Source organism: Gymnoscopelus braueri (genome assembly GCF_963280865.1).
Source record: "Gymnoscopelus braueri genome assembly, chromosome: 16".
In the NCBI taxonomy this organism is placed as follows: domain Eukaryota; kingdom Metazoa; phylum Chordata; class Actinopteri; order Myctophiformes; family Myctophidae; genus Gymnoscopelus; species Gymnoscopelus braueri.
In genome coordinates this window covers 20,514,019-20,540,444 of record NC_137616.1, presented here as the reverse complement: position 1 = coordinate 20,540,444, position 26,426 = coordinate 20,514,019, and the positions used below count along the sequence as shown (strand labels likewise).

General features: G+C 39.4%; 3 protein-coding genes and 1 pseudogene across 4 annotated transcripts in view; all 4 read left to right on the top strand.

Moving 5' to 3' along the window:
- Positions 1–18,662, top strand: part of LOC308102873 (C-C chemokine receptor type 5-like) — a gene marked incomplete at its 3' end in the record, with an annotated part of 48,924 nt that extends 30,262 nt beyond the window's left edge. Inside the window, exon 2 of the mRNA XM_080452728.1 lies at positions 17,582–18,662. Coding sequence (XP_080308854.1) covers positions 17,582–18,662 — 1,081 coding nt within the window. The remainder of the gene's footprint in view (positions 1–17,581) is intronic.
- Positions 2,590–5,680, top strand: LOC308103813 (C-C chemokine receptor type 5-like; the record flags this gene model as incomplete). Its single annotated transcript, XM_080453987.1, has 2 exons — positions 2,590–2,627; positions 4,588–5,680. 2 exons carry the CDS (start codon positions 2,590–2,592, stop codon positions 5,678–5,680), a joined length of 1,131 nt encoding a protein of 376 aa, XP_080310113.1.
- Positions 12,368–14,803, top strand: LOC308102654 (C-C chemokine receptor type 8-like). The gene is made up of 2 exons (XM_080452474.1): positions 12,368–12,509; positions 13,370–14,803. Exons 1-2 carry the CDS (start codon positions 12,472–12,474, stop codon positions 14,418–14,420), a joined length of 1,089 nt encoding a protein of 362 aa, XP_080308600.1. The 5' UTR covers positions 12,368–12,471; the 3' UTR covers positions 14,421–14,803.
- A 1,406-nt stretch (positions 18,663–20,068) lies between the features above and the next one.
- On the top strand, positions 20,069–26,059 carry LOC308102872 (C-C chemokine receptor type 8-like; annotated as a pseudogene). Its single transcript, XR_013934999.1, has 2 exons — positions 20,069–20,192; positions 24,965–26,059. The product of XR_013934999.1 is annotated as a C-C chemokine receptor type 8-like (transcript).
- Positions 26,060–26,426: the final 367 nt, after the last annotated feature.

Genomic DNA, 26,426 nt, shown 5'->3' with positions numbered 1-26,426 from the left:
TTTCTAGGAAGGCTGTAAAGTACTGAGTACTTTTAAGCCCACTCCACATCTACACTAATTATTCGCCATTGCAACTCCTTGCAACATGCAACTACTTGCAACTACTTGCAACCATTATCCCCAATGGCAGTTGCGACTAGTTGCATTGGTGCGGTTTGGCCTTTAGGTTGGCTGTTTTTTTTTCTTCCCTAAAACACAATTGTTCACACGTCTGCTCTCACACTAGCCGTGTTTCTGGCTTCTCCCTCCACTCGCCTCTTTGTTACATCTTGTATGGGTGTATAGGAGTAAAATTATTTAGTTCTGGTTCCTCAGTAATTTCTTTGTTTTTATAGGTGTTTCTGCTAGCTTTGCATAACGTAGTGGTTCTATAAGCAAGCACATCAGTGCATGCAGTGCAGGTGGTTTCAGAGAGTTACAGTACTTCTCTTGAGTTACAAGGTCCTATAAATGTGAAAACATTACAGCAATTCATTGAAATAAAAATTAAGAAATGTACTTTTACTTTTACTTTTACTTTAAGTATTTATCAAAGCATGTACTTTTGAATACTTAAGTATGACTTTTGTACTCTTACTTGAGTAACATTTTGACTGAGATATACTTTTACTTGTAGTGGAGTAAATTTGACCAGGAGTATCTGTACTCTTACTCAAGTACGGGGGTCGAGTACTTTGTCCACCTCTATAGTAGTAGTTTTAATGTTGGTGTGTGTATCCCCTACAATGTTTACATGTACTTTTCCATGTCCACATGCATTGTTTATAATTAAATACGTTTAACTGCCTCTCATTGTGCATAGATTTCTTGTGTTAAGACACATCTGTGGAGCATGCATGCATTGCCTGATGTTGCCAAAACATTTACTGTACTGTACGAGCTAGTACTGTATAGCATCTGTTTTTTTCAAATACATTCAGTTGTTCTATTTGTATAAAATTAACAGCAAAACATTGCAATTTTGAATTAGTAGACAACAAAAATGTCATGATCAAGACAGCCCTAGGTATTTCCCTTCCGAAATTGTTGCACGTTAAAAATAAACATTAACTCGTATAGTGTCAATCACGTTTATACATCGACGCGACAACTTTTGACCGTCATTCAAGGGAGAAAATGAGAAAGAGTGAGAGAGACAGAGTGGCAATGCTGTCAGGACATGAAGGAGCTACAGACAGAGGTGTTTAACATACTTATAACTGGTCTTTCAGTTATAAGTATGGTCATACTTATAATACATTATCATTTGTTTATGACACTATAATCAAGGAATCATAAATACTCTATTTACTGATTAGTCAGCCACAGCACAACTTACCGTGTTCAGCAATGCTCAGTTAAGCCAGCTCACACAATTAAAATAAAACATTAAATGTATAGAAATGGTTCCATCCTTAACATAACACATCACACTTGTAACAGGCATGCTGTATAACGTTATAACAATTATTAAAGGTTTAATCAAAGTGTTTTCTAAATGAGTACTGAAAAAAAAATACTTTTTCCACCACTGTATGTCATACTGCCATGGTTGTTGGCCAGCAAGTGAGACAAAGTATTCTTGAATGTGTCTCAGTGGATAACCCATGGCCTCTGGATCTCCTGTATGACATGTGTTGGCATCAGCATCATCAAAACTGTCATCCTGGGCGCAGTGGGCGGCTTGTCCCTCTACTCCAGTGGTTCTCAACCTTTTCAGGCCACAGCCCCCCAAAGTAATCATATTTGAACTGGGGACCCCCCCGACCTGATAAGCATTTGGACTTGTAGGAGTTGAGGCATTACAATTAGTTTGACTCGGTTCCAAAAATAAATATTGTGAAAATAGCAGATCTACAAGCTCACAACGCCTCCCGTTGTATTTATTTATTTTTTGCCCTTTTCTTATATTATTTGACTGGCCAATGTTTGACCAGTTTTTATTTTATAGTTTGTTGTTACTTTTGATTCAGTAATGGTCTTTTTTCATTCCTTTCTTTCTTTTTTTAAGGTATTAAAAAGGTTGTAAAAGTCCTTAAATTGTCACTTCACTGTCATCTGGGGACCCCCCCCCCCCCAAAAAAAATCATGTCATTACGACCCACAGGTTGAGAACCACTGCTCTACTCCATGGCACAGGTAGTTGCGTAACATGCAGGTTGTTTTGACGATGCTGACTGCCAGGTCAGGGTTCATCTCCGGTTGTCGTCTATTAACCCCAAAACGCTGGGTCAGAATGCCGAAAGCATTTTGTGACGTGTGACACGTATTGTCGTCTTCCAGATATACCTGGCATAATTTATCTGCCATGATAATGATGATTGACCTCCCCCAATTCAGGTGCAGACGGGAGCTCCAATGGGGGTGGAACAGTGTTCCACGCTGGATCCCAGTGTCCACCATAGCTCTGCACATATCACTGTCCACCACGGCCACCATCAATTTCAAAATCATCTAACTTCCCCTAATAAAATGAGAAGTAATTTAGTTATTTTGCTTAGTGTTTTCACTTTGGTTATTCTTGGCACTTGGATGGTCGTACAGTTGAACTGGTTATATGATATAGATCTGTTTGTTATGGCCTGGTATCTTGACTCAGCGTAGTCAGTGATGGACGTCACCTCAAGCTACATTATGAACACTCTCAGGTGAGACTCCTTTTCTCCACAATTGTTTTACATAATGTCGCTGTCAGGTGGAAACCTTGCCTTCATCTTCATATTTCAACTTTTTCTCATAAATTACTGCCCTATTTTAACGTACAAGAGTGTTTTGCAAAAGTAGTCAAATTAGCCGCTTTGCGTTGTGATGTCACGTGCTGTGAGGTCGTAGATCTGCTATTATTGCTATTTTTGAAAATGTTTGAAAGTGAGCGTGAAAGTGGTTAAGTGTATCTGTGAACCAGTGAAGGCAAAAAACAGGCACATTTACTTCCATGTTAATGGATTTGGAAAAATAGCTTTTTCTCTGCTTTCTGTTGCATCTTGGCGAAAACAACCTAAATTCAACAGTAACTATGGAATGGATGATCGCGATGGCTCGTTCCCCCCCCCCCTCACCGATTCAACGAGACTCGGGTACGTCTTTTAAAGCGTGTGGCAGTGGCTTCCCAAGTGAAAAAAGAATATACAAAACATATTTTTCAGAAGTATATTTAATCTACTCATTTGTACTTTTTATAAATTAAATTAAAATTGTGTTATTTTGGAAAGACTTAAGTTTTACTTAGTATACTAAAAGTTGCACTAAAGATATGCTAAAACATATCTTTAATATACTTTTATGTACTCCCCCCCCCCCCACAAAAATACAATTGAATTACAAATGCACTTATCTCAAGTACACTTTTGCTGGTATCATTAAAGTATACTATCATTACATTTATAGTGCATTACAAATACATATCAAGTACTAAATAAATATATATAGAGTATATAGCAATTTTGCATAAAATGTACGATCAATGTATTACAAATATACTTGGAGTATAAAATAAATGAATTTGAAGTATACTTTTAATAGTTTCAAGTATACAATCAATGTAATAATAAAGTATTTAAACTACAACCCAAATTTGCTAAAATATACTTTCAATGTAATAATGTATTTAAACTACAACTGAATTTAACTAAACATACACAGTTAGTTAATTTAGAAAATACTATTATTACATTGAAAGTATACTTTAAGCATAATTGCTATATACTCTATTTATTTATTTGGTACTTGATATATATTGGTAATACACTATAAATTGAATGATAGTATACTTTAATGACATCAGAAAAACTGTACTTCATATACTGTAAGTAATTAAATTGTATTTTTTTGGGGGGGGAGTATATATAAGTATATTACAGATATGGTTTAGCATATCTTTAGTGCAACTATTAGTATACTAAGTACAACTTAAGTTTTTCCAAAATAACACAATTTAAATTTGATTTATAAAAAGTACAAATGAGTATATATCTAAATAAACCTATACGTATGGAAGAGCAATGTATTGTGAAGGCTTGAGGTCTAGTTGCCTGCAAGAGCCAATTAATAAACAGCTAACGAGCTAATTAGTAAACAATGTTTTATTTCTGGCAGTCAAAGAGTAAAAGCACAATGACACTTTGGTAGGGGTTTCAGTTGTGTAGTTGCCTTGCCATGATGTAACTCATTGACTTACACAGTGAAATAACTCTCAAAGTCACTCTTTTAGCACATACTGTAGCTCAAACAAAGCTGATTCTGCCAGTATATTGTATAACATCACAAAACCCAGTATACGGCCAATTACACCATAGCAAGGTAACTACACAGCCGAAACCTCTACCAAAGTGTCATAGAGCTTTTAAGCACATCGATATGTCTATAATGAACAGGACTTGTTATTATAAAACTATGACAGTGATATGAATGATCATTATGGGCTACAATATGATTATGTATAATTCATGGGGTACGGAGGAAAGTAATGGAAGAGAAAATATGCAGAATTTTACGCCGCTCTTCATATTTTTGGTTGTTGTTTTCTTTCATAAAAAGATCTACAGTATTATACTGAAGCTTTCATCATTACAATGCACCTTATACATCTCTTAATTTATTATTTCTCAGCTCACCTACCAGTGAATCCATTACTGACCCTGATGACTACATCTATGAAACAGATGGAGACAGGTTTTGTGAATACCTACACCATGGGTCCTACTTTCTCCCATGGCTCTATTCTCTCTTCTTCATCGTGGGTTTTCTAGGGAATGTGCTTGTCCTCTGGGTCATCATCTTTGGGGTGCGGCTCCGTAACATGAGCGATGTGTGCCTCCTCAACCTGGCCTTTGCTGACCTTCTCCTAGTATGTTCCCTTCCCTTCCTAGCCCACCAAGAATGGGACCAGTGGCTGTTTGGGGATGCTATGTGCAAGATGGTCCTCGGTATTTACCACATTGGCTTTTACTGTGGGATCTTTTTCATCAGCTTGATGAGCATTGACCGGTACCTGGCTGTAGTGCATGCTGTTCATGCACTGAAAATACGAACACGCACCTTTGGAATAATTGCAGCTGCTGTTACATGGGTGCTTGGATTTCTTGCCTCTTTTCCAGATCTAGGTTTTCTTCAGGTACAGGATTCCCAAACGTCCAGTAATAACACAATACTATACTGTGCACCTTTATACACTGCATCCGCTGGGAATGATACCACAATACACAATAGGCACTTCTGGAGTATCTTTGGCTTTTTCAAAATGAACATCCTTGGCTTACTGATTCCAATGACCATCGTGGTTTTCTGCTACACCCAGATCATTTGGAAACTCCTAAACAGCCATACTTCCAAGAAACAGTCCATCCGATTGGTTCTCATAGTTGTAGCTGTGTTTTTCTGCTGCTGGATGCCCTATAATGTTGCTTCATTCTTCAAAGCTTTGGAGTTTCTTCAGGTCTATGACTATGCAGAATGTGACAGTAGCAAGGCAATCAAATTGGCTTTAGAAGTCACCCAGGCCATTGCTTACTCTCACAGCTGTGTCAACCCCATCCTGTATGTTTTTGTAGGGGAGAAATTCAGGAAGAACCTCCTGAGGATGATGAACAGGGCTCCATGTAGGGTGTGTCAGGTTATGAAGACCCTCATCCCTCCAGACAGAGTCACAGGGTCTACTTATTCTCAAAGTACCAGTGTGAATGAAAGGTCCACTGCTGTATGACGTCCCAGTGTAAGGGTTGCATTGTGTAGTCGTCAGTGGTGGACAGTAACGGAGTAAATGTACTTGAGTACTGTTCTTAAGTAAAGATTCTGAGGATCTGTACTTTACTTGACTATTAGATTTTTTTAATACTTATTACTCTTACGTGAGTATTTCCAAGACTAATATTTTACTTTTACTCATGTACATTTCTAGGAAGGCTGTAAAGTACTGAGTACTTTTAAGCCCACTCCACATCCACACCAATGATTCGCCTTTGCAACTCCTTGCAACATGCAACTACTTGCAACTACTGTAGTTGCATTGGTGCGGTTGACCTTAAAACGGTTTTGTTGCAAGGAGTTGCGACTAGTTGCATTGGTACGGTTTGGCCTTTAGGTTGGCTGTTTTTTTTCCTCCCTAAAACACAATTGGCCACACGTCTGCTCTCACACTAGCCGTGTTTCTGGCTTCCCCCTCCGCTTGCCTCTTTGTTACATCTTGTATGGGTGTATAGGAGTAAAATGATTTAGTGCTGGTTCCTCAGTAATTTTTTAGTTTATATAGGTGTTTCTGCTAGCTTTGCATAACGTAGTGGTTCTATAAGCAAGCACATCAGTGCATGCAGTGCAGGTGGTTTCAGAGAGTTACAGTACTTCTCTTGAGTTACAAGGTCCTATAAATTAATTGTGAAAACATTACAGCAATTCATTGAAATAAAAATTAAGAAATGTACTTTTACTTTTACTTTTACTTGTACTTTAAGTATTTATCAAAGCATGTACTATTGAATACTTAAGTATTTTAAAAAGCAATGACTTTTGTACTCTTACTTGAGTAACATTTTGACTGAGCTATACTTTTACTTGTAGTGGAGTAAATTTGACCAGGAGTATCTGTACTCTTACTCAAGTACGGGGGTCGAGTACTTTGTCCACCTCTATAGTCGTAGTTTTAATGTTGGTGTGTGTATCCCCTACATGTTTACATGTACTTTTCCATGTCCACATGCATTGTTTATAATTAAATACGTTTAACTGCCTCTCATTGTGCATAGATTTCTTGTGTTAAGACACATCTGTGGAGCATGCATGCATTGCCTGATGTTGCCAAAACATTTACTGTACGAGCTAGTACTGTAGCATCCGTTTTTTTCAAATACATTCAGTTGTTCTATTTGTATAAAATGAACAGAAAAATATTGCAATTATGAATTAGTAGACAACTAAAATGTCATGATCAAGACAGCCCCGGGTATTTCCCTTCCGAAATTGTTGCACGTTAAAAATAAACATTAACTCGTATAGTGTCAATCACGTTTACACGCCACAACTTTTGACCGTCATTCAAGGGAGAAAATGAGAAAGAGTGAGAGAGACAGAGTGGCAATGCTGTCAGGCCATGAAGGAGCTACAGACAAAGGTGTTTAACATACTTATAATGCATTATCATTTGTTTATGACACTATAATTAAGGAATCATAAATACTCTATTTACTGATTAGTCAGCCACAGCATAACTTACCTTGTTCAGCAATGCTCAGTTAAGCCAGCTCACACAATTAAAATAAAACATTAAATGTATAGAAATGGTTCCATCCTTAACATAACACATCACACTTGTAACAGGCATGCTGTATAACGTTATTATAACAATTATTAAAGGTTTAATCTAAGTGTTTTCAGTCGTACAGAGCTTGGGAGCCCTCCTTACATTTTGAAACATAAAACAAATGCTAACCTAAGGTGGCTGAGGAGGACCAATAAGGCTCAAACCTACAGCAAGCTAAAACACAGAAACATACAAAATAACACCAGAACATCTTCCTTACAGTAATAATAATGAGTATATAACAGTATGTGGTATCGTGCTGTATTTACAAGATAATAACAGCAAAGTATCATATCTCTGCTGTCCGGCAGCAACCAGCTAACTCCAAAATGTTCATTTTTCAGGAAATGACTAAAACAAAACAAAAAGTGGAGTTAGGAGGTTTTGTTTATCATTAATAAGTACAGCTGCTAAATGGACCTCCAAGCTCACAATGAGGTTGTAGGTCAAAAGGGGTTGGAGCCCGGAGTCAGCAAAACCAGCTAACTCCACCGCCTTTGCTGGACTTAGCTGGTTTAGCAGAAAGTTTGAGGATCCAATCGAGTTAGCTGGTTTTGTCAGAAGCACTTTTTGATACTTTTCATTGGTTCAATATTTTTTTAATCAACACACAGATGTAAAGGGCGTTCAATAGCACTGATTTATGGGGGAAAAATGCAGAAGCGGAAAAATTGAGTTACTGTAGCTGATTTCTGCTGATACAGCAACGACTGTAGGCCTACATACCAATACACATATAAACACCATTCAACCACATTTAAAACAGCTTCCATCTTTCATCTTCTACAGTTGCATTGCTGTACAGTACCACTCTCTAATCTAAGTCCATGGCGTATATGTCGTACTGCCATGGTTGTTGGCCAGCAGCTGAGACAAAATATCCTTTAAGTGTCTCAGACATCTTCAGAGCCTCTGCAGATATCTGGTTAACCCATGACCTCTGGATCTTCTGTATGACGTGCATTGCGTCAGCATCATCAAAGCTGTCATCCTGGACGGCTTGTCCCTCTACTCCAGGGGTTTTCAACAGGTGGTCCGTGGACCACTGGTGGTCCGTGAAGGTATTGCATGTGGTCCCTGACCATGCATTTAGTCATTTATTTTTATTCCACGGAAAAGTACATTACTGGTGACCTATGATGACGTGTCAATGTTGTCTGTTACTGGGAAGTCGGAGGTCAAGAACTTCCACAGAAAAGGTGTTAGAATCTCAAGAAGGATGCCTGATTGAGTCATCATTATTAGGAAATGTCATGTGCCCATATAATCGCATGTGTCTGCTCACTCATGCATAAGATATAAATCAGTATATCAGTTAACATGAGTATAATGGAAGTTAGGATAAAGTAAGAGAACAGAATAAGGGTAACCGTGGGATAGGAATAAATCAGTGGTTCTCAACTTTTTTTTTATTAGCTCTGGACCACTCGCATATTTCAGTTAATAGTCTGGTTCCTTATGCTTAGATTTACAATGTTGTCGGATTTTTTTGAAGATTTGCAAAACTATACATTTTTGGAAAGGTTATTGTCTAAGGAATCAGAAAATCAATGTTTGCATTTGCCCAGATGTGTATATGGCGGCCATATTGGCAATTACAAAATGGCCACCCTAAAATGTACGTTTTTTAATATCTCGGCCTCTAAATAAGCTGGAACATTGATTTTAACTCCTAAACCTACATTTTCAGTGTTGAGGAATCCAATGGTGGTAATTATAAAGCTACAAAACTTTACAATATTAACCCTTAGATGCATGACTTAGTCCAAAATGACCAGATGTGGTTGTTTTCTTGCAATATCTTTGTAATTAAAAAACATTTATCAATTCATATTGAAGATTTGCAAAACTATACATTTTTGGAAAGGTTATTGTCTAAGAAATCATAAAATCAATGTTTGCATTTGCCCAGATGTCTGTGGCCATATTGGAATTGACAAAATGGCCGCCGTAAAATGTATGTCTTGTAATATCTTGGCTTCTAAATAAGATGGAACATTGTTTTTAATGGCTAAACCTACATTTTCAGGGTCAAGGAATCCAATGGTGCAAGTTATCATTTCATTTTTTGTATCATCCCATTGACATAATCCATCATATGGGTAAAAACAGCACAGCCCAGGCAGTCAGTCAGATACTAACTCAGTGTTCTTTTTATTTCTTTTAACTGTGAACTTTGGATGTTTGTGTAACCATCTTAAACATCATGACATGTGTAATCTTAGACAGTCTATGCATCATCATAATCATCATCATCATCATCATCACTTTCGTGCGTCACAGCTTGGGAATCGTCATCGTTCTGACACTGGCTGCTGCAATGACACATTTCAGTATAGGCTAAGTCCTTAGCTTTGCAGGAACATCTGCCAGAAGAACAGTCAGATTTACACTTGCATTGAACCATCTCAAGGATGGCCTTTTGGGCTGGGAGGACCTCTGTGGTCGTTGGTTTCAGCATGCCATCCAAGTGTTTGAAGTACCCATTTTGCAGGGGATGCAACTGTGGATCCTGCATATTAATGGCTGCTTGTGCCCATGCCCTTGTTTGGACATGGATTCTCAAGATGTGCTGCTTCAGAGCTCCAGGTGTTGGAGGGAGCTTGTCACTTTCTGCCCTGTGTTTGCAGAACAGATGCCATCGCAGTTCAGGGATTGTCTTGATGTTGATACCCTTGGGTGAGTAAGCTGTAAGGACTCCAGTGTTGACAGCATTCCTTCCATCACTTCTGCTTCATCCAAAAGCATCTGTAGAGCATTGATAACATCTTCATCCGTTTTGAGGTAGACCTGCAGCCAGGTTGCCTTGCCTACCATCAAACACATCCCGATGAGCAGGTTCCTCTCCCATGACAAGTCGAAGGCTGATCTGACTGACTATCTTGATACCAAAACACTAGAGTACAACAGGGGATCCTCCAAGCTGATCATCACGTCTGCTTCTAGATACACCAGGAGCAACAAAGACCTGGTCTTTGAAGAAAATAACCACGAAGAAGCAGACACACTGCTGATCCACCAGGCTGTGCTGGCTTCACAGCGAAACCCACCTGATGCACCGTTGGTATTTTTCTCCCCAGATACGGACGTTTTAGTGCTAGTCACAGCAAACTATGACCTCCTGCTGATGAACACGTCCATTTCTATGGCCTCTGGTGTTGTGCAGATTGAAGATTGTGGCGAGCTCTAGGTAAAGAAAGAGCAAAGGCTTTGCCAGCCTTCCATGCATTCACTGGGGCCGACAACACAGGGAGGTTCTCCCGTATAAGCAAGGCAACCTGGCTGCAGGTCTACCTCAAAACGGATGGCGATATTATCAAAGCTCTGCAGATGCTTTTGGATGAAGCAGAAGTGACAGAAGGAATGCTGTCAACACTGGAGTCCTTTGTATGTGCAGCTTACTCACCCAAGGGTATCAACATCAAGACAATCCCTGAACTGCGATGGCATCTGTTCTGCAAGCACAGGGCAGAAAGTGACAAGCTCCCTCCAACACCTGGAGCTCTGAAACAGCACATTTTGAGAGTCCATGTCCAAACAAGGGCATGGGCACAAGCAGCCATTGCTCTGCAGGATCCACAGCTGGATCCCCTGCAAAATGGGTACTTCAAACACTCGGGTGGCATGCTGAAACCAACGACCACAGAGGTCCTCCCAGCTCCAAAGGCCATCCTTCAGATGGTTCAATGCAAGTGCAAATCAGACTGTTCTTCTGGCAGATGTTCCTGCAAAGCTAAGGACTTAGCCTGTACTGAAATGTGTCAGTGCAGCAGCCAGTGCCAGAACGATGATGATTCCCAAGCTGTGATGCACGAAAGTGATGATGATGATGATGATGATGATGATGATGATGATGATGATGATGATGATGGATAGAGACTGTCTAAGATTACACATGTCATGATGTTTAAGATGGTTACACAAACATCCAAAGTTCACAGTTAAAATAAATAAAAAGAACACTGAGTTAGTATCTGACTGACTGCCTGGGCTGTGCTATTTTTACCCATATGATGGATTATGTCAATGGGATGTTACAAAAAATGAAATGATAACTTGCACCATTGGATTCCTTGACCCTGAAAATGTAGGTTTAGCCATTAAAAACAATGTTCCATCTTATTTAGAAGCCAAGATATTACAAAACATACATTTTACGGCGGCCATTTTGTCAATTCCAATATGGCCACAGACATCTGGGCAAATGCAAACATTGATTTTATGATTCCTTAGACAATAACCTTTCCAAAAATGTATAGTTTTGCAAATCTTCAATATTAATTGATAAATGTTTTTTTAATTACAAAGATATTGCAAGAAAACAACCACATCTGGTCATTTTGGACTCAGTCATGCATCTAAGGGTTAATATTGTAAAGTGTTGTAGCTTTATAATTACCACCATTGGATTCCTCGACACTGAAAATGTAGGTTTAAGAGTTAAAATCAATGTTCCAGCTTATTTAGAGGCCGAGATATTAAAAAACGTACATTTTAGGGTGGCCATTTTATAATTGCCAATATGGCCGCCATATACACATCTGGGCAAATGCAAACATTGATTTTCTGATTCCTTAGACAATAACCTTTCCAAAAATATATAGTTTTGCAAATCTTCAAAAAAATCAGACAAAATTACATAGTGAACCAGACTATAAATAATGCCTCTGCTTGATATAACTTGTTGCACGTAATATTGTGCAACAAATTAAATCAAGCCCTTAACAGTCATTATTTAATTTCAAGCTTTTTCTCCTACACCACGGCTATTCATTCTAATATTTTCTTACAATTGATGGACTATAAAATATTATTTTAAAAAGATATTTGAATACATTTAAAAAAGATATTTTATTCATGTGACACGTACTTGTCGTCTTCCAGATATACCTGGCATTATCTGCCATGATAATGATGATTGACCTCCCCCAATTCAGGTGCAGACGGGAGCTACAATGGGGGTTGATCAGTGTTCCATGCTGGATCCCAGTGTCCACCATAGCTCTGCACATTTATCACTTCCACCATCAATTTCAAAATCATCTACAGTAACTTCCCCTAATAAAATGAGAAGTTATTTCGTTATTTTGCTTAGTGCTTCACTTTGGTTATTCTTGGCACTTGGATGGTCGTACAGTTGAACTAGTTATATGATATAGAAGATCTGTTTGTTTTGGCCTGGTATCTTGACTCAGTCAGTGATGGACGTCACCACAAGCTACATTATGAACCCTCTCAGGTGAGACTCCTTTTCCCCACGATTGTTTTACATAATGTCGCTGTCAGGTGGAAATCTTGTATCTTCATATTCCAATTTTCTTTCATAAATTACTGCCCTATTTTGTCATACAAGAGTGTCTTGCAAAAGCAGTAAAATTAGCCGCTTTGCGTTGCGATGTCAGGTCGTAGATCTGCTATTCTTGCTATTTTTTTAAATGTTTGAATGTGAGTGTGAAAGTGGTTAAGTGTGTCTGTGAACCAGTGAAGAATTAACAAGAGCTTGTGACTAAATAATAACTAGTGGGTCCTTTGAAATGACGTTTTATTTCTGGCAGTCAAAGAGTAAAAGCACAATGGTAGAGGTTTCGGTTGTGTCGTTGCCTTGCCGTGATGTAACTCATTGACTTACATCACACAGTGAAATAACTGTCACAGTCACTCTTTCAGCACATACAGTACTGTAGCTGAAACAAAGCTGATTCTGCCAGTATACTGTATTACATCACAAAACCCACTATATGGCCAGTTACACCATAGCAAAGTAACTACTGTATACACAACCGAAACCTCTACCAAAGTGTCATTATAGACATATCGATGTGCTTTTAAGCACATCGATATGTCTATAATGAACAGGACTTGTATGATAAAACTATGACAGTGACATGAATGATCAATATGGGCTTGTGCTACAATATGATTATGTATAATTCATGGGGTACGGAGGAAAGTAATGGAAGAGAAAGTATGCAGATTTCTACGCCGCTCTTTATATTTTTGGTTATGTGATTTTCTTTCATAAACAGATCTACAGTATTATACTGAAGCCTTTCATCATTAAAATGCACCTTATACATCTCCTATTTTATTATCTCTCAGCTCACCTACCAGCGAATACGACTATGCAGACCTCCCTCCGATATGTGAATACCTACCCCATGGGTCCTACTTTCTCCCATGGCTCTATTCTCTCTTCTTCATCGTGGGTTTTCTAGGGAATGTGCTTGTCCTCTGGGTCATCATCTTTGGGGTGCGGCTCCGTAGCATGAGTGATGTGTGCCTCCTCAACCTGGCCTTTGCTGACCTTCTCCTAGTATGCTCCCTTCCCTTCCTAGCCCACCAAGAATGGGACCAGTGGCTGTTTGGGGATGCTATGTGCAAGATGGTCCTCGGTATTTACCACATTGGCTTTTACTGTGGGATCTTTTTCATCAGCCTGATGAGCATTGACCGATACCTGGCTGTAGTGCACGCTGTTCATGCGCTGAAAATACGAACACGCTCCTCTGGAATAATTGCAGCTGCTGTTACATGGGTTGCTGGATTTCTCGCCTCTTTTCCAGATCTAAGTTTTCTTCAGGTACAGGAGAACCCAAGGTCAAGTAATACCACAACTCTCTTCTGTGCTCCCTTATACACTGGAAATGGTATCACAACATACAGGCACTTCTGGAGTATCTTCAGCCTTTTCAAAAGGAACATCCTTGGCTTACTGATTCCAATGACCATCATGGTTTTCTGCTACACCCAGATCATTTGGAAACTCCTAAACAGCCCTACTTCCATGAAACAGCCCATCCGATTGGTTCTCATAGTTGTAGCTGTGTTTTTCTGCTGCTGGATGCCCTATAATGTTGCTTCATTCTTCAAAGCGTTGGAGTTACTTCAAGTCTATACAAAATGTGACAGCAGCAAGGCAATCATATTGGCTTTAGAAGTCACCCAGGCCATTGCTTACTCTCACAGCTGTGTCAACCCCATCCTGTATGTTTTTGTAGGGGAGAAATTCAGGAAGAACCTCCTGAGGATGATGAACAGGGCTCCATGTAGGGTGTGTCAGGTTATGAAGACCCTCATCCCTCCTGATAGAGTCACAGGGTCTGCTCATTCTGAAACTACCAATGATGATGAAGGTTCCACTGTTGTGTGAAGTGCCAGTGTAAAGGTCATTACACAGCGGGGATTATGCGAATATACGCACATTTCGGACTCGGTCCGAATAAATAAAAGCCGCTTTTTTGCTCCGCAAAACTGATGTGGAAGCTTGCTAGCTTATAAGGTTTAAAAAATATATATATTATTCGCATGAAAAAATCGCCCCGGTGTGTAAGGACCATAAGGGTTGAGTTTTTTTTGGTTTATTGTTGGGGTGTGTACAGTATGTCACTGTGGTTGGGGAGGCTATATCCACCACAAAATTTGTATGCTTACACATTCATTTATTTTAGCATATCCACGTTCATGTTGCACTTTATTGCTTTTCTTGATCTGGTCTTGTCTTTTACAGTATATATCGTTGGGTGTAAGTTTGTGTAAGGCTTGTCTTGTTTTACTAAGTTGTTTAAAAATAAAAAACAATGTTTTCAGCCATTAACTCACATTGTGCATATATTTCTTGTGTAAAATTGCATCGACTGTATGGAGCATGCATTGCCGCATGACACACAAACATTTACTGCACCTTACAATGTTTTCGATTCAGTGGGCTTTCCAACATATTCAAGATCAGCTCACACGACACGACACGACACGACACGACACGACACGACACGACACGACACGATAAACCTACTGTATATTAACTTCCATAAAAATTCTGGTGTCTGTAGCAACCGCAGTAAGAGTGAAACTAATGAACAGATAAGAGCACTAAAAAATGCTGCAAGTGGCAATGTAATGGGTCCAACAACAGAAGAAGAAGGTGACCATGAGACGATGATCAAGTGGAGATGAAGATAAAGATGTTGTTGACTTTCAGGACAAGATGGTAATGGAAAAAAAAAACATAATTTGATTGTTCACAGGGGGATGTGAACACACAATCACAAATCACAATTGACAATGAATTCATGGTTTAGAAACTGATGTATTCTAAAGCTCTTTATGGTCTAAATATATTGTCCAAGATTGTATTTTGCCACTAAATCATAATTGACAGAAGCCTTGAAAAAACATTTTAATACAATAGATCCGTTTTGCTTTTTGAAAATGTTTTACCCAAAAATAGCCCAATTCCCAAAGTCTCCCTGGCCCCGTCGGAAAAGCAAGAACCAGATCAACATGTTGGATGAAAGTGAGGAAAATGACATCACTGCACTGAAGTGCCATAGCCATTACCACAGTACTAATAACATTAGATATTACAATAACAGGGTTATTTATGAATGGGAACAGGCATACTCAAGAACGATGCATTAAAGTTTTTTTGGAGAACCGCCAATCCAACTGGCCTCATACTGTATATATTTTTACATACATGGATTAACTGCAAAGAAAAAGTCACAGTATAACATCTCCTTGTTTTACATACCAATGTGAGAAAAACATGGTGGATTAGGAAACAATATTTTTTACAATATTTTTATGGGGGCCTACTCGGCCCCCATAAAAACTGGAGGCCGAGAAGGTATTAAAATGAAGTTCCTTAATTACGGTAACATGATAACATGATAACTCCGTTTTTAAAGGTTAAAAGAAGTGCATTTCTGAAGTCCATTTTTGGGCAATTTCTTCTAATAGGCTACTGTCCATCTCAAATGAGGTGAAACAGATCTCGTTGACAGGTGAGAATTCTGTGCTCAGTGATCACATTTTAGAAAAGAAAAAACTTCAACAGCTGACTTCAAAGCTATGATTAAAAATAATTTATAATGACAATCTTCATAGAAATGTATTGGAGTCAAAAGTAGCCTACAGTATGCTATTTGTCTTTAAAATGTAGTGGAGTAAAAGTTATACGTTTCCTAAAAAAGTAAAGTACAGTTACTCAAGAAAATGTTAATACAGATTTACAGTACTTGCTTCCGTTAATGTCCACCCCTGTGCAACACCCATAAAAAAAGAAAGAAAAAAAAAAGAACTTCCCTTATTATCCTACTGCTTCTGTTCCTATGATTCATTGGCATTTGGATGGTCTCCACTACTCCACTTCTCATGCGAATGCGAATGCAAATGCAAATGATAATAATAATAATAATCATAAAATAATAGAAAGATCTTGTTGTTTCTTGCCTGGTACTTTATTTTGACCCAGCATAGTCAATGATGGACAACACCACAAGCAATTTTATGAACAGCACATTCAGGTGAGACTTTTCACTATTTTTTGACATAATAGTAAGAAGTGGTTGCAGAGGAAGTACTTACTGACATTAAATAATCAAGTCTACACATCATGTAAAAAAAAACACACGTTTGCTTACAGTATGACTATCTGATTAATTCCTAGTCAAAGGAAACTGTTGGAGTTCTTTGTTTACGCATACGAATGTCTATAATTAATAGGACTTGCATTTATAAAACTATGACTGTGACTGGGGTTATGGAAGAAAATGTAACTTAAGTAAGAGAATGTAGACTACACAGAAACTGAGAAAACAGCCAGTACACAGTAAATGTCCTTTTCACGTTTCACGGACAGAGTAGGCACGTTTCAACCTAACAGGTCTTCCTCAGCGTGCTGCTACTGTGTGCTGGCTGTTTTCTTAGTTTCCTGGTATTGTTGAGCCGTGCACCTTAAGACTGTTGTTTAATCTGGAGTGTTGCGGGCATTCTGCATTAATGCATGGGTTCCGAAGGCTAGCATTGCAGTGCTTTTTCTCAGATTTCTACACAGATCTATATCACATCATAGCTATGCTAAAGCCTTTCATTATGAAAATGCAGCTACTGTAATCCCTACTCTTATCCTGTCATTTCCTTCTCAGTCCACCTACCAGTGAAGAAGTCTATAATATATACAGTATATGAGGACTGCATATACTGCGTATACTGTTGTTGTTATGGATTTGTGCTACAATATGATTATCATTTGTGGCTCACGGCATGAAATGGATTTAATGGAAAATAAATTATGCGGACAGAGACTCGAAGTGCAATCCTTCATATTTTCATGCATGTCTCCCTGAAAAACTTAAATCCTTTCAGGACTTTGTCACATTTTGCTAACTTTTCATGAGTTCAAACAGTATTCTGAAATGAACGCATTATGTTAGGATATAGATCTATTAGATCAGACCTAATATACTGAATCATTTCATTTTAAAAAATCACCTAATTATCCCTACTTTTATCCTGCAATTTCTTTCTCAGCTCACCTACCAGTGAAGAAGTCTATAAATATGAGGATTATGGTGAAGATAACACTGGGTTGTGTGTATATGAACGTCATGGGTCCTCCTTTCTCCCAGTGATCTATTGTATCTTCTTCATCGTGGGTCTTCTAGGGAATGTGCTTGTCCTCTGGGTCATCATCTTTGGGGTGCGGCTCCGTAGCATGAGTGATGTCTGTCTCCTCAACTTGGCCTTTGCTGACCTTCTCCTAGTATGCTCCCTTCCCTTCCTAGCCCACCAAGCCCGGGATCAGTGGCCGTTTGGCGATGTTATGTGCAAGATGGTCCTCGGTATTTACCACATTGGCTTTTACTGTGGGATCTTTTTCATTATCCTGATGAGCATTGACCGGTACCTGGCTATAGTCCATGTGTTTTATGCACTGAAAACACGAACACGCACCTTAGGAATGATTGCAGCTGCTGTTACATGGGTTGCTGGATTTCTCGCCTCTTTTCCAGATCTAGGTTTTCTTCAGGTACAGGGAGACCCAAGTTCAAACAAAGTTTTCTGTGCTCCCTTATACATTAAACCCATTCAGAATGATACCATAACACACAACAGGCACATCTGGAGTATCTTTGGCCTTTTCAAAATGAATATCCTTGGCTTACTGATTCCAATGACCATTATGGGTTTCTGCTACACCCAGATCATTTGGAAGCTCCTATACAGCCAATCATCCAAGAAAGTGAAGAAACAGTCCATCCGCTTAGTTCTCGTAGTTGTAGCTGTGTATTTCTGCTGCTGGATGCCCTATAATGTTGCTTCTTTATTCAAAGCTTTGGAGTTACTTAATTTCTATACAGAATGTGACAGCAGCAAGGCAATCAAATTGGCTTTACAAGTCACAGAGGCCATTGCCTACTCTCACAGCTGTCTCAACCCCATCCTGTATGTTTTTGTAGGACAGAGGTTCAGGAAGAACCTCCTGAGGATGATGAACAGGGCTCCATGTAGGGTGTGTCAGGTTATGAAGACCCTCATCCCTCCAGACAGAGTCACAGGGTCTGCTCATTCTCAAACTCCCAATGATGATGAAGTTTCCACTGCTGTGTGAAGGGTTGAGTTGTTTCGTTCATGTTGCAGTTTCTTGCTTTTCTTGATCTGGTCTTCTCTTTTACAGTATATCTTTGGGTGTAAGTTTGTGTAAGGCATGTCTTGTTTTACTAAGTTGTTAAAAAAATTATAAACAATGTTTTGAGGCAAGTTCCATTACCTCACATTGTGCATAGATTTCTTGTGTGAAATTGCATTGACTGTATTGAGCATGCATTGCCGCATGACACACAAACATTTATTGTACTTTACAGTCTTTTCGATTCAGTGGGCCCTCCAACAATTTCAAGATCAGCTTTCACTACACAAGACAAGACAAGACAAGACAAGACAAGACAAGACAAGATAAAACCTATATTAACTTCCAGCGAAATTCAAGTGTCATAGTAGCAACAGCAGTAAGAGTGAAACAAATGAACAGATAAGAGCACAAAAAAATGCTGCAATTGGCAATGAAATGTGTGTCGAGTGGGTATTAAAATGAAGTTCCTTAATTACAGTAACATGGTAACATGACATCTCAGTTTTTAAGTGCACTTCTGCAGTAAAATGTTTGAGAATAACTTCTACTGTACTGCCATGGTTGTTGGCCAGCAGGTGAGACAAAATATCCTTGAATGTCTCCTTGAATGCCTGAGGCATCTGCAGAGCCTCTGCAGATGCCTGGTAGAACCATTCAATCCGGGGGGACGCATCTCTGTCATTTTTAGATTTATTTGGCTATTTTTAGAAAAATCGTGAAGATTTGTGCAAATATTTAAATGTATATTTTTTAAAGTGAACATTTGTAGAATATTTTGTTCCAGGAACCCCCCAGAAGCAAAGATTTGAGGTACAAATGTTCGCTTAAAAAAAATATATATATATTCAAAGATTTGCACACATTTTCAAGATTTTTCAAAAATAGCAGATCTACAAGCTCATAGCGCGGCACTCTGCGCTGCGCTATGAGCTTATATATCTGATATTTTTTGGATCTCCTTTAGACATGCGTTGGCGTCCGCATCGTCAAAGCTGTCATCCTGGACGGTCTGTCCCTCTACTCCATGGCACATGGTAGTTGCGTAACATGGTTACAGGTTGTTTTGACTATGCTGACTGCCAGCCAGGTCAGGGTTCATCTCCAGTGGTCGTTTATTAACCCCAAAACTATGGGTCGGAATGCCAAAAGCATTTTGTGACGTGTGACACGTACTTGTCGTCTTCCAGATATACCTGGCATTATCTGCCATGATAATGATGATTGGCCTCCCCCAATTCAGGTGCAGACGGGAGCTCCAATGGGGGTGGAACAGTGTTCCACGCTGTCCACCGCTTCCACCATCAATTTCAAAATCATCTAACTTCCCTTAATAAAATGAGAAGTAATTTAGTTATTTTCCTTAGTTCTTTCACTTCGATTTGGCACTTGGATGGTCGTACAGTTGAACTGGTTATATGATATAGAAGATCTGTTCGTTTTTGCCTGGTATCTTGACTCAGCGCAGTCAGTGATGGACGTCACCACAAGCTACTTTATGAACACTCTCAGGTGAGACTCTTTTCCCCCATAACGCTGCTGTCAGGTGGAACCTGGATCTTCATATTTACATTTTTTTAAATAAATTACTACCCTATTTTTTCATACAAGAGCGTCTTGCAAAAGTAGTAAAATGAGCCGCTTTGTGTTGCGATATCACACGTCGAGAGGTCGTAGATCTGCTATTCTTGCTATTTTTGTAAATTTTTGAAAGTGAGTGTGAAAGTGGTTAGTATCTGTGATTGTGAACCAGTGAAGAATTAAAAAGAGCTTGTGACTAAATAATAGCTAGTGGATCCTTTGAAACACAGGTTCATTTTTTCCCCAAAAGGAACGGTTTAGGACATACAAGGTTTCCACCCGACAGCGACAGCAAGAAAAGTCAGCACAGGAAGTACATTACATAACCAAGTCCACCAGCATGTAAAAACAACTTGCCTCTGTGTAATTCTATGCCGCATTTAGTTATGACCTTTTGATGAAGCCAGAGTAGTCAAAGGAGACAAATTTTGTTCTTCTTTGTTATCTTGTTTTTTAAGCACAATGACACTTTGGTAGAGGTTTCGGTTGACTATTTCACTGTGTGAAAATAGTCAATCTTTTAGCACATACTGTAGCTCAAACAAAGCTGATTCTGCCAGTATACTGAATAACATCACAAAACCCAGTATACGGCCAATTACATCATAGCAAGGTAACTACACAACCAAACCTCTACCAAAGTGTCATAGAGCTTTTAAGCACATCGGTATGTCTATAATGAACAGGACTTGTTATTATAAAACTATGACAGTGACATGAATGATCATTATGGGCTTGTGCTACAATATGATTATGTATAATTCATGGGGTACGGAAGAAAGTAATGGAAGAGAAAGTATGCAGATATCTACGCCGCTCTTTATATTTTTGGTTATGTGGTTTTCTTTCATAAACAGATCTACAGTTTTATACTGTAGATCTAGTCTGGTTCACTATGTAATTTTGTCGGATTTTTTTGAAGATTTGCAAAACTATACATTTTTGGAAAGGTCTAAGGAATCAGAAAATCAATGTTTGCATTTGCCCAGATGTGTATATGGCGGCCATATTGGCAATTATAAAATGGCCACCCTAAAATGTACGTTTTTTAATATCTCGGCCTCTAAATAAGCTGGAACATTGATTTTAACTCTTAAACCTACATTTTCAGTGTCGAGGAATCCAATGGTGGTAATTATAAAGCTACAACACTTTACAATATTAACCCTTAGATGCATGACTGAGTCCAAAATGACCAGATGTGGTTGTTTTCTTGCAATATCTTTGTAATTAAAAAAACATTTATCAATTAATATTGAAGATTTGCAAAACTATACATTTTTGGAAAGGTTATTGTCTAAGGAATCATAAAATCAATGTTTGCATTTGCCCAGATGTCTGTGGCCATATTGGAATTGACAAAATGGCCGCCGTAAAATGTATGTTTTGTAATATCTTGGCTTCTAAATAAGATGGAACATTGTTTTTAACACATTAACTGCCAAGACCGTAGTCCTACGGGCCGTTAAATCCAACTGTTAAGCGCCGAGACCGTAGCCCTACGGGCTGCGGTCTTTTCGCGCATGCGCGGTCCGGGTTCACTTTCGGAATTTTTTTGATCCACTTCCGTTTCCGGTTTGATGACAGGAAATAGAATTATTTGGGATCCGGTTTTCACGATCACGCCCGCCCTCGTTCTACAGACGAAACTGAAACTCAATTCTCTTCCTGTAGTTTTTTCTCCTCGCATTTCACTGTTTAACGTAATCCGCTCTAACTCAAACATGGATGCCCCGTTTGACACGTGGTTTTCACTGGGAGATACAGGGAGATCGCGCGGATGTAAACAGACTGTGTAGCGCTCAATCTTAAGGATTTTAACAAGATCTATGGCGACATGAAAAAAACAAAAAAACAACAAAAACACCTTGGCACTGGTGAGTACATTATGAGATTAGCCCTTGGCAGTGGATGTGTTAATGGCTAAACCTACATTTTCAGGGTCAAGGAATCCAATGGTGCAAGTTATCATTTCATTTTTTGTAACATCCCATTGACATAATCCATCATATGGGTAAAAATAGCACAGCCCAGGCAGTCAGTCAGATACTAACTCAGTGTTCTTTTTATTTATTTTAACTGTGAACTTTGGATGTTTGTGTAACCATCTTAAACATCATGACATGTGTAATCTTAGACAGTCTCTATCCATCATCATCATCATCATCATCATCATCATCATCATCATCATCATCATCATCATCATCATCATCATCATCATCACTTTCGTGCATCACAGCTTGGGAATCATCATCGTTCTGGCACTGGCTGCTGCACTGACACATTTCAGTACAGGCTAAGTCCTTAGCTTTGCAGGAACATCTGCCAGAAGAACAGTCTGATTTGCACTTGCATTGAACCATCTAAGGATGGCCTTTGGAGCTGGGAGGACCTCTGTGGTCGTTGGTTTCAGCATGCCACCCGAGTGTTTGAAGTACCCATTTTGCAGGGGATCCAGCTGTGGATCCTGCAGAGCAATGGCTGCTTGTGCCCATGCCCTTGTTTGGACATGGACTCTCAAAATGTGCTGTTTCAGAGCTCCAGGTGTTGGAGGGAGCTTGTCACTTTCTGCCCTGTGCTTGCAGAACAGATGCCATCGCAGTTCAGGGATTGTCTTGATGTTGATACCCTTGGGTGAGTAAGCTGCACATACAAAGGACTCCAGTGTTGACAGCATTCCTTCTGTCACTTCTGCTTCATCCAAAAGCATCTGCAGAGCTTTGATAATATCGCCATCCGTTTTGAGGTAGACCTGCAGCCAGGTTGCCTTGCTTATACGGGAGAACCTCCCTGTGTTGTCGGCCCCAGTGAATGCATGGAAGGCTGGCAAAGCCTTTGCTCTTTCTTTACCTAGAGCTCGCCACAATCTTCAATCTGCACAACACCAGAGGCCATAGAAATGGACGTGTTCATCAGCAGGAGGTCATAGTTTGCTGTGACTAGCACTAAAACGTCCGTATCTGGGGAGAAAAATACCAACGGTGCATCAGGTGGGTTTCGCTGTGAAGCCAGCACAGCCTGGTGGATCAGCAGTGTGTCTGCTTCTTCGTGGTTATTTTCTTCAAAGACCAGGTCTTTGTTGCTCCTGGTGTATCTAGAAGCAGACGTGATGATCAGCTTGGAGGATCCCCTGTTGTACTCTAGTGTTTTGGTATCAAGATAGTCAGTCAGATCAGCCTTCGACTTGTCATGGGAGAGGAACCTGCTCATCGGGATGTGTTTGATGGTAGGCAAGGCAACCTGGCTGCAGGTCTACCTCAAAACGGATGAAGATGTTATCAATGCTCTACAGATGCTTTTGGATGAAGCAGAAGTGATGGAAGGAATGCTGTCAACACTGGAGTCCTTACAGCTTACTCACCCAAGGGTATCAACATCAAGACAATCCCTGAACTGCGATGGCATCTGTTCTGCAAACACAGGGCAGAAAGTGACAAGCTCCCTCCAACACCTGGAGCTCTGAAGCAGCACATCTTGAGAATCCATGTCCAAACAAGGGCATGGGCACAAGCAGCCATTAATATGCAGGATCCACAGTTGCATCCCCTGCAAAATGGGTACTTCAAACACTTGGATGGCATGCTGAAACCAACGACCACAGAGGTCCTCCCAGCCCAAAAGGCCATCCTTGAGATGGTTCAATGCAAGTGTAAATCTGACTGTTCTTCTGGCAGATGTTCCTGCAAAGCTAAGGACTTAGCCTATACTGAAATGTGTCATTGCAGCAGCCAGTGTCAGAACGATGACGATTCCCAAGCTGTGACGCACGAAAGTGATGATGATGATGATGATGATTATGATGATGCATAGACTGTCTAAGATTACACATGTCATGATGTTTAAGATGGTTACACAAACATCCAAAGTTCACAGTTAAAAGAAATAAAAAGAACACTGAGTTAGTATCTGACTGACTGCCTGGGCTGTGCTGTTTTTACCCATATGATGGATTATGTCAATGGGATGATACAAAAAATGAAATGATAACTTGCACCATTGGATTCCTTGACCCTGAAAATGTAGGTTTAGCCATTAAAAACAATGTTCCATCTTATTTAGAAGCCAAGATATTACAAGACATACATTTTACGGCGGCCATTTTGTCAATTCCAATATGGCCACAGACATCTGGGCAAATGCAAACATTGATTTTATGATTTCTTAGACAATAACCTTTCCAAAAATGTATAGTTTTGCAAATCTTCAATATGAATTGATAAATGTTTTTTAATTACAAAGATATTGCAAGAAAACAACCACATCTGGTCATTTTGGACTAAGTCATGCATCTAAGGGTTAATATTGTAAAGTTTTGTAGCTTTATAATTACCACCATTGGATTCCTCAACACTGAAAATGTAGGTTTAGGAGTTAAAATCAATGTTCCAGCTTATTTAGAGGCCGAGATATTAAAAAACGTACATTTTAGGGTGGCCATTTTGTAATTGCCAATATGGCCGCCATATACACATCTGGGCAAATGCAAACATTGATTTTCTGATTCCTTAGACAATAACCTTTCCAAAAATGTATAGTTTTGCAAATCTTCAAAAAAATCCGACAACATTGTAAATCTAAGCATAAGGAACCAGACTAATCTGTTTATGAAAGAAAACCACATAACCAAAAATATAAAGTTTTATACTGAAGCCTTTCATTATTAAAATGCACCTTATACATCTCCTACTTTATTATTCTCTCAGCTCACCTACCAGTGAATCCATTACTGACCCTGATGACTACATCTACACTGACATAAATGGAGGCAATGGGATATGTGAATACCTACATCATGGGTCCTACTTTCTCCCATGGCTCTATTCTCTCGTTTTCATTGTGGGCTTTCTAGGAAATGTGCTTGTCCTCTGGGTCATCATCTTTGGGGTGCGGCTCTGTAGCATGAGTGATGTGTGCCTCCTCAACCTGGCCTTTGCTGACCTTCTCCTAGTATGCTCCCTTCCCTTCCTAGCCTACCAGGAATGGGATCAGTGGCTTTTTGGGGATGTTATGTGCAAGATGGTCCTTGGTATTTACCATATTGGATTTTACTGTGGGATATTTTTCATCATCCTGATGAGCATTGACCGGTACCTGGCTATAGTCCATGTGTTTTATGCACTAAAAACACGAACACGCACCTTAGGAATGGTTGCAGCTGCTGTTACATGGGTTGCTGGATTTCTCGCATCTTTTCCAGATCTAGGTTTTCTTAAGGTACAGGATGACCCAAGTTCAAGCAAAGTTTTCTGTGCTCCCTTATACATACTGTACATTAATCCCGCTAAGAATGATACCACAACACACAACAGATACTTCTGGAGTATCTTTGGCCTTTTCAAAATGAACATCCTTGGCTTACTGATTCCAATGACCATCATGGTTTTCTGCTACACCCAGATCATTTGGAAGCTCCTATACAGCCCTTCCTCCAAGAAACAGTCCATCCGATTGGTTCTTGTAGCTGTAGCTGTGTTTGTCTGCTGCTGGATGCCCTATAATGTTGCTTCATTCTTCAAAGCTTTGGAGTTACTTCAGGTCTATGCAAAATGTGACAGCAGCAAGGCAATCACATTGGCTTTAGAAGTCACCCAGGCCATTGCTTACTCTCACAGCTGTCTCAACCCCATCCTGTATGTTTTTGCAGGGGAGAAGTTCAGGGGGAACCTCCTGAGGTTGATGAACAGGGCTCCATGTGTAGGGTGTGTCAGGTTATGAAGACTCTCATCCCTCCAGACAGAGTCACAGGGTCTGCTCATTCTCAAACTTCCAAGGATGATGAAGGTTCCACTGCTGTGTGAAGTGCCAGTGTAAGGGTTTAGTTGTTTCGGTTTATTGTTGGGGTGTGTATGTTATTGTGGTTAATATTCCGCCACAATATTAGCATGCTTACACAATCATTTATTTTAGCATGTCCATGTTCATGTTGCAGTGTATTACTTTTCTTGATCTGGCCTTGTCTTTTACAGTATATAAGTTTGTGTAAGGCATGTCTTGTTTTATAAAGTTGTTTAAAAATAATAAACAATGTTTTGAACTATTACCTCACACTGTGCATAATATTTCTTGTTTAAAATTGCATTGACTGTATGGAGCATGCATTGCCCGCATGACACACAAACATTTACTGTACCTTACAGTGTTTTCGATTCAGTGGGCCCATATCCA